Genomic DNA, 9,167 nt, shown 5'->3' with positions numbered 1-9,167 from the left:
TTTTATGTATATGTGTACAATATTTTGCGGTTTTGTTTACCTGGCATAATTTCTCTGGAGGCTTTACCAACTTCTGTCCACTAGATGTCAGTGTTCACCTGTTTTATATTATGTCATCCAAATTGTGAGATGTGAATGTTAACAAGGTTACATTAAATTCAGAGTATAGATTTAAAATAATAATATAATTAATGTTTTTAGCACCCTGGCCGTAACTCGCATCACATCAGAGGATGAGGCCATATACCAGTGCATCGCTGAAAACTCTGCTGGCACTAACCAGGCCAGTGCTCGTCTGGCTGTGTCCCTGGCCAAAGAGCTGCCCGATGCCCCTCAGGGCCTGAAAGCCACGGCTCTGTCTAAAACCACCCTGCAGCTCTCCTGGACCCAGCCACCAGCCGAAATCACAGACGGGATCATCGGATACGTTCTGCATATCCGCAGATATGGCGGTGAGTGTCTCTGGAGTTCAGATGTTCCACTAAACTGGAACATATTTTGCTCTCTACAAATATTTTTGGAGTAATACTTCATACTTGGTGCACTTTTGTTTTCAGAGCCTGAAAGCAAAGAACTACAGGAGGCCGTGAGTAAGACAACATTTCAGCATGACCTCACTAACCTTGAACCTGCGACCACCTACTCCATCTACCTGAAGGCTTACTCTCCACTGGGTGCTAGTGAACGCTCCAGTACTGTTATTTCCACAACACTAGGGGGCGGTATGTACCTGCATACAGATTACACATCACATGCTAATTGCTTTTATGTTTTGCTTAGGTCACTACAATTTCAAACTCTCCCCCTCTCCCTAACTGTCTCTTCTCGGGCTCACATTAATATTTTTGGCTCCCTCTGTTTAATATCATCCTTCTGATCGAACCTGCTTTGTCACAGATGTTTGAGCACTTGTTTCATTCTTTCTATGGTTTCTCTTTTGCTCATCCACCTTATGTTTATTGCTTGAACAGAATGAACTCCGACAGTGTTCCCTGTTCCTCTGAGCTCATTATAATGGGTTTTCTGTCTTTGTACCCTATCTAGTGCCCAGTCCACCTACATTTTTCACCAAAGCAATAAACACCACTGCAGTCCAGGTCCTGTGGGAGCTGCCCAATAAGCCTGGAAAAACTGAGGGTTTCCGACTGTTGTACCGCAGGGTCCCCCACGGAGAGATCCAGGGACCGATTCAGTTGCCATGTCATGTTAACGCTCACACCATTTCTCATCTCGGTGAGGGAAAATGTTTTTTTTTTGTTTGTGTGAACTATATGAAACTATTGATGAAACAATAGACTATAGATGCAACACATATTTGCAGAAGCCAATTGGTTTTTCATAATGGGCACAGAAAATTGTATTTATAACAAAATATGTTTTAAATGTGTCAAAGTTAATCTTAAATCTGCTTTGCAAAGATATTTAGTGTGAAAAGTGCAATACAAACCAATCTGAAAATGTTTCTCTTCAGGTTTTTTTTCCCTGCATATAAAATTACTCTAATATTGGATTTAGCAAAAAACATGCCAGCACAAAAAAAGCCATTAGATTCCATCTAGCCCTGCTTATTTTAATGTTTTATGCTGAATACTCTCTCACTTCACTATTCTGTCTACATGACCTGTTACAGCAGCTCTGAAACAGCCATTATGTTTGTACAGTGACAATTGAAATGTTCCTTCACTCACCCACCTGAAGAGTAGACCTGAAGTGTATCATGAGCATTAGAGAACAAACGCTCCTCTAAGTATTTCCTAGTATTGTTATGTGACAAATGTTTGAATTCAGAAAACTCTGAAGAGAGTGTGAAAATTGAGATATTGACGAAAACAGATCCTGCATCACATAAAAAGAAAATTGCCCAAGGAAAAGAAGGACCATAATAGCCAGGAGGTTCTACACCGGACCTCAATCACCATGACTCAGCTGATCAATAGTTCTACTGTGACTGCAAAGTCAACAAACCAAGCTCAATGTATATGTATTAGATTTTGTATGTGTGAGACAAATGCATGAGTAGCTTTGATTTATTAGCAGTGTGTGTGATACTTGCAGTTTTCTTTTTTTTTTCCTAAGACCCTGGTGCTGTGTATGAAGTCAAACTGGTGGCCTACAATGGCAATGGAGAGAGCGACTGTTCAAAGAAACTTGTGTCACTGGCTGAGGACGGGACTAGTGCTAAAACCAGATCAGGTAAATTAGCATTGGTTTTGGCATGCATAATTACGTTGATTATTTATGAAATAAGTGCACAGTATAATAATCATGTTCCTTGTTGCAGGAGAGGAGACTGAATGTACCTGCAGGGGTGTAGAGAGCTCGGTGAGCAGCATTGTGGTTGGCATCCACATTGGCATGGCCTGCATCATTTTCTGTGTGCTCTTCCTCATGTTCGGATATCGGCGCAGGTAATGGACCTTTTGGTTAGATAACATCATGAAACTATATGTGCAAATTGTACAAATATTTTTTATATTGATTCACTTCACAAACATGAAATATAACACATTATAAATATACAATATTATAATAATAATAATAATAGTAAATACATTATATATAATGTATATTGTTTATGTATATATATCTACTTATATAATAGTATAAGTATAATAAATACATTAAATTTGGTCTCAGTTTCTTCTGTAGGAAGGGGACTCAGGACAGCTGGTCTGTACCACAGGGTGAAGATGGAGGGCACCATGCTCAGAGCAATGGCATCCCAAAAGCTCAAGGCATTGAACTGGTTCCACAAGTAAGATTTACAGTCAAGTTTCTCAGCACATTATAACTGAGAAGAAGCTATCTTTAGCAAATATAGCCCCCCTTCATTTTTCTCTTGACCATAGATGCCGCAAAATCTCATCTCATGCAGTTAGTGAATGGATATACTACTATTGATTTTGTCATTTCATCTGTATATCAGTTGAATATCCTACCCCAGTTGTGTCACTGTAGTTACAGCTTATGAATTTGCTCTGCAGGATTGTTGTTTTACTCAATAGTCACTTTTCTCAGAGTCTTTTTTTTTTTGTCTGCTAACAGAGTTTATCAACAGTTGGAACTGAACTTGTGCTCTGTTTGTCAGGGTTTCATATAAAGGTAGCTTATCATACTTACAGTTGTTTTCTCTTTTTCAGGGTCATAACATAGCTCACCAGGCCCAATGCCAGGTTCTTATTGAGCAGCACTCATCCAGTCTGCCAGGCACAGGCACAGGCACTGGCTAGCACTTAGCTAGCACTGCCTCTGTGATCTACCTCCTTGTGGTTCCTCTACCTAGCCTGCCCACCAAAGTTCCCTTTAGTTCATATTTATCATATATACCCTGTCTGTCACTTAAACTGCTGCTATTGTTTAAATGTGTAAATGGGCCTGTTTTAACTACAAACATTTTGCTAATTGAGGGTAACTGAGCTGGTTTAAGTTAGTCTTTCCCATTTGTTGCTTATGCTCCCTCCCTTTAGAACCAAAGCTTGACTCCTTTAAGATCTTTATGTGGATGTGTCCGCACAAGAACACCAAATGATAGCCTTAGGAGATACTGTAGACATTTTTTATGCTAACATGCTAAGTTACAAATAGTTACTGCACTCTTTCTGAGCATAAATACACAATGGAAGCAAAACACAACAAAAATTATACCAAAACCGCTTTATATTTTATTACCAAAGGGCTTTCTGCTAAAACCAAAACTTCATTTTGCAATGCATCCTCTGGTAATAAAATGTTGCCTTACGTTGTGTCCGAACTGATGCCAAATAATATAAAGACCAACCATTGAAATAATCTCAATATTTCTCTTCAGTCAAACTCTTATATACGATTTAGTGAACTACATGATTTACAAAACAAGCTACAACTAGCCCTATTCTCAGTGGAAATTATTTCAGGGAACAGAGGTTTGTTTCATTTGTTAGCCTTAGCACGGATATACCAAGATAAATAACGTGGCCTTGCTTTTGCCTTCGCTTGTGGTTGTGTGAGTTCAAATAAATTGATTGTTATATGTTTCACCGTACATGCCTCGAGGCAGGCTATACCCCAGAGGAACCATAAAGTTGATGGATTCTTACCACCTTTCCCTCTTTCCTATTCTTTATAATACCCACCAAAAGCTGTATGCCTCCAAAGATAGCTACCTCAGAATGTTATGTTGGGCTGACATTAGCCCCCTGCTAATAAAGCTTGCCTACCTCAGCTAAAAAATAGCATATACCCGCTACTCTTCCCCCTGCCAGTGCCTGTGCCAGCTGCCTCCAGAACCTGCATTCAGGTGCCCATCTGGTCGACTGCCATGGAGAGTGTGACCGTGGCTGCCCATCCTCTGGCTCCAAATATTGCCTTAGCAGACAAAAGCTGTCTGGGAACCCCTCCCTAACTCATCGGCCAGAGATGTTTTACAGAACCATTTAAGCTGTGGAATACTTCAAGTCCATCCATCCACAATTAGGATCCTGCCAAGCCGATCCAAGGATTCCTTTTTGATCCTGCTAAACTCCAAAGAAAAAGATGAAAAAGCAGGTACAGAAGGGGATTCATTTTGTTCGGAGAATGTGATATGAAAATTCCGCATGGAATGTATGGACCCTTGTGAATTGTATTGGGATATTTTTGGGCCTTTCCATGTGGATACCACAAAAACCCGTGAAACCAAAAGCTTAGGATATTTTGCTTTCGTGATGGCATCGAGACGATGTTTATCCAAAGAGATTTTTTTCCAGCCAAACCAACTGGTCTTTTCTCCAGATGCCAAATCGGTTGCCATGGGAACTTGAAGGAGCTGCGAGATGATGGTTGATTTTGGGTTTACTGAGAAACTGCTGCATTCTCTCTTTCCCAAACAAACAGGCATGGCAGCAGGTTATCCAAAAATGTGTTTGATATGAAAACCAAGCTTTATGATATCCAAAGATGTAAAAAAAAAATTAAGGTTTTCATTTGTCTTTATATCCATTTGCTCTTTAGATGAACTGAAGCCATTGTGTTGACGTTTTTGCAGATCATGTTAAAAGGGGGAGCTGCAATAAAATGGATTTAATAACAAACCTATTCACACATATATCTGCAACAATAATATGCTTTAATAGTCAGACATTTTCTATCTTCCCTCTTTTGACATTGACTTGCCAGATTTTTCTTTGAAAACCTTTTAACATTTAAATAATAACCAAATGAAAATGGGATATATTTTCAAGGAGATTTTATATGTTGATACAAGAGAAGGAACATTTGTGTCCTCTTTATAATAATAGAGTTAGAGAACTTGCCAAATAGTAGAATAATAATAATACCAAATACCTCTTTCATATTTAACATTCATACGCTTTATCTTTTGTAACACTTCATTAGCAAAGCACATGAGCATGCATGAGTGTACGGTATATGTATGTATCAGTTCATGCATAAATGTGTGTTTTGTGATTGGCTAACAGTAGGTCAAACCTGGAGTCAGTAGAGGTCAAAGATACCCTTTCAAAAAAAGTCAAGGGAGCTATGTGTATACAGTAACATATGAATGGAACCAAAGAACTTGATTTGTTTTTAGTGATATTTATCAAGAAAGCAAAATGGCCTCTTGCTATGATGATCTAGCCAAGAATATCATCCTTTAAGATTTACAAGCAAAGAAACCTGCTTTCCTGAAGACATTCTACTCCACTCCAGGTTGACCTTTTGAACATAATGAGTGTTAAAAACGTTTACTCACAATCACTGCTGTTCAAACAGCCCCTCCATAGACTAAAACTCCCATCCTTGTGTTCATTTGAAAGAACTGAAATGTTGCGAGAAAGAAAAAAGGGAGGATTTTAGATTTGTAGCTGCATAGCGTGATTTGTATAGTGGTAAACATAAGATTACTCATATTTTAAACAATATTTGGTTCTTTTTGTAGAACTTTTTTTCTATTCTCTTTCACAAAGTTGTCATGGTACCTACCTTGGTTTGGAAAGATGGCATTTTGATGTTAATTTTAGTAATGTTATTATTATTATTGATATTTTAATTATTGCTATTGCTTTTTTTCTGTTAATTTTCATAAATGCCTGTTTTTATTTTTCATTTCTCTGTAGCAGATGAAGGAGAATGTGAAAGTGTTTGTTAGGAACCTAAAAAACAGTGGGTCACATGCAGCAGGTTGGCAAAGATATGATTTGGGATTTATGATGTTTATTTGCCTTTATATTCTACACTTCAATTTGGGTAAATTGCTCCTATGTTAATGTGCAAATAAAAAAGTGCACTTTTACAAAGGTTTCAAACAGCTAAATAGCACACGTAAATTAGTGAATCCCCCATCTGTTTGGATTATGACCCACTGTTATAAAAAAGAGAGAAAAAAAGTTGAGAAATAGAGTTTGAGGGCTAGAATAGAACCAATGAGGAAAAACAATGCTTTAACATGTACTTCCTTTTGAGTTATTTGAACCTAAAAACCCAAAAGCTTTAAACACTTTGAGACTGTGATGTCTCCAACCAGAAAGATTAAAGACAGAGATTGGTGTCTAGTGAATGGACAATTACAGAGCCACTATAAACGAAGGGACCAGGCAATGAATGCACAATGGTATATAAATGGACCATGGTTGTTAAATTGTTTTGTAACGGCTTAATATACAGGCTGCAGTCTCCCAATTGATCTGTCAGCACAATGAAGCTTGTGATTCACATTTATCACATTGCTATACAGATTTTGCAGCATTTGTCTAATTGGCTTGTAGGTCTTTACCAGATCACAAAACAAAAATGTCAAGATTCTTCAACATACTGCATGCTCCTTCCTGTATTGCATCATTAACTTGTATAGTGATTGAGTTCTCAAGAATGGGCTTTGATTAATTCCTTTCCTGTTTGAAGAGATAATGATGTCTGCCATTACCTAGCAACCAATGGGAATGTCTTTAGAAATGCTCCAAGATGTCATTGCTGAGCTCCCTCTTGATTTAGGTGACTGTTGTAATAGCACAATCTCTGATCTCTTCTTTTCCTAATTTGTTCAAATTCCAGGGCACCTGAAACCAAATAAAAACAAAGAACAAGAATATTTTTGTGGGATTACTTTTCAGCTGGATGTATAGTGACATATAGTTGACTGTAAAATATTGCTTTTATTGATCGATGAAATAATCAGACACACACAAGTAAACACAACAGCCAACTGAATGAAAGATATTCATGTTTTTTCATCATCAATTACACTACCCTGCCAATGGAATCGAAACTCATCTATGGTTAAGCAGCATGAAACAACGACAACTGTCATTCTACCTATCACCTCCAGCTTCATCTGTTCAAAACTGACCTCTTTCTCCCTGCCAAGACCTCCCAAAATCTTTCCTTATCTCCGTTTAGGTCATTGACATAACCTGCTATCATTCAGGTGTGTTGAAATGCTTGCTGTCATTCCAAATAGCCTGCTTTAAATAGGCTGCACATTAGAAAACTGCCTGATCATCCACTGCGCTGGGCCTTATAGATAAAAGGAAATACAGCCCTTCCTCAACCAGTACTCTAGCTATCTCCTTAAACAGGCCATAGTCATATACTTCCGCAATAACATCTGGAGGGGTTTGTCTTGCATAGGCATAGCTATAAATACTAATACAAAAATAATTTTGCAATATTATGGTTTTATTTTACAGTAGAAATAGTTCATATCATCATTAAAACAAGATGAATTTACTTGCAAAAGCAAAACTGTATAACTGCAAAATTGTATAAGATATTAACTGTTACTTCAGGGGCTCCGTAGCTTTATGCTTACAAGAAAAAAAAAAAAAAAAAGAATCTCCAACGAGGTAAGAAAATACACAATCAATTCCAAGATATATTCTTTGAACACGTCTCATTGTCATACATATTTTGTTGCAGGCATAGATCAAGCTAGGTGGTACTGCATGACAAACAGCTGTTGTATATCAGAACAAATCCAGTATGTGTCACTTTGTCTAGGAGCCATAAATGAATTTAGGTTCTCTTAACAAATGCCCTTATTATTTAGGGAAAATGATAATGGTGGAGCAAGATGCAAAACCTCACAGAAGAATCTGACACCCATTTATCCAAATCCCAGGGCCATACATTAAAGCAAATCACCAAAGACTTGGCAAGTGCTCCGACATGCCTAGAGAGAATAACTGAAGGACATGCCCGCCCGCAGATCTTTAGGGCAGATAAATTGTACAAATCACTTACTCAGGATTAAATGGAGGCTTACGTTACTCTTGGGGAAAAGCTAATGATCCTCAGGTCTTATAGTGCGGTGCACCTTTCTGATTTTTAATTCACATAGAATAAGTTGGCACAACAGAGCCAAGTTTTTCAACAGCATTTTTATGCTCATTTTCTCATCCATATTTCTCTTGCTTGCTCTTATATGATTGTTTTAGTCTCTTCTTTTCATGAATGAATGACCGATACAATATCACATTCTTTTGAACCCGCCTGTATACTAGGGTTGGGTACCGAAACCCGGTACCAATATGGCACCGGTACCTATGTAACCGGTATGTACTAGAACCGAATCCGAACGCAGATTTCGGTGCCTCTTTTCAGTGCCATGCCTGAGTGATTTGAAATATTTGTCCTCTGGTTCTCCGAAACGGACGTAAGAAGCATCATCACTGGCACCGCACGTGAAAAATAATTTCCCGACTGAGAAAATGCACATGAGCTCAAGTCTGAAAGCTCTAATGATACAAATCCAACACATCTTTGTAGTAACGACAACTTCCGGTTTCATGGCGAAACATTCAACTTTGTCAGCACATGAAAAATAATTTCCTGACTGAGAAAATGCGCGTGAACTCAAGTCAGAAAGCTCTAATAATATAAATCCAACAAATATTTGAAGTAACTAGAGTGTCCATGTTGTTTTCACATTTCGACTTAAAAGGACAGCTCGGGAAATGAGAGCATCCGAGGAGCGCGTGAATGCAGTAATTACACTTGCTCTGATAGCAGCAGGTAGCCTTCCGGTAACTAAGCTAAACATGCTTAAATTAAAATGCCTAAACCTAAACCTCTCTTGTATTCACATTTCTAAACCTGTTGTCCAACAAAAGAGAAAATTATAACCTTTTTACTCCACAACACCAGTCAAATGCTTCCTTTTGTGATCTGATGAGGCTTCTTGTCACAGAATGAGGCAGAAAATATGTTCCATA

At 38.2% G+C, this 9,167-nt stretch overlaps 1 protein-coding gene across 1 annotated transcript in view; it reads left to right on the top strand.

Moving 5' to 3' along the window:
* Window positions 1-2,412, top strand: part of LOC107665655 (immunoglobulin superfamily DCC subclass member 3-like) — a 17,515-nt gene extending 15,103 nt beyond the window's left edge. Inside the window, exons 8-12 of the mRNA XM_016456631.1 lie at window positions 202-452; window positions 558-722; window positions 1,045-1,233; window positions 2,077-2,193; window positions 2,282-2,412. Of these exons, the coding sequence (XP_016312117.1) occupies window positions 202-452; window positions 558-722; window positions 1,045-1,233; window positions 2,077-2,193; window positions 2,282-2,412 (853 nt within the window). The remainder of the gene's footprint in view (window positions 1-201; window positions 453-557; window positions 723-1,044; window positions 1,234-2,076; window positions 2,194-2,281) is intronic.
* Window positions 2,413-9,167: the final 6,755 nt, after the last annotated feature.

The sequence above is a fragment of the Sinocyclocheilus anshuiensis genome, unplaced genomic scaffold (genome assembly GCF_001515605.1).
Source record: "Sinocyclocheilus anshuiensis isolate Anshui unplaced genomic scaffold, SAMN03320099.WGS_v1.1 scaffold932, whole genome shotgun sequence".
Classification (NCBI taxonomy): domain Eukaryota; kingdom Metazoa; phylum Chordata; class Actinopteri; order Cypriniformes; family Cyprinidae; genus Sinocyclocheilus; species Sinocyclocheilus anshuiensis.
The sequence above is the reverse complement of the archived record's forward strand: the minus strand, read 5'-3'. Positions and strand labels throughout refer to the sequence as shown.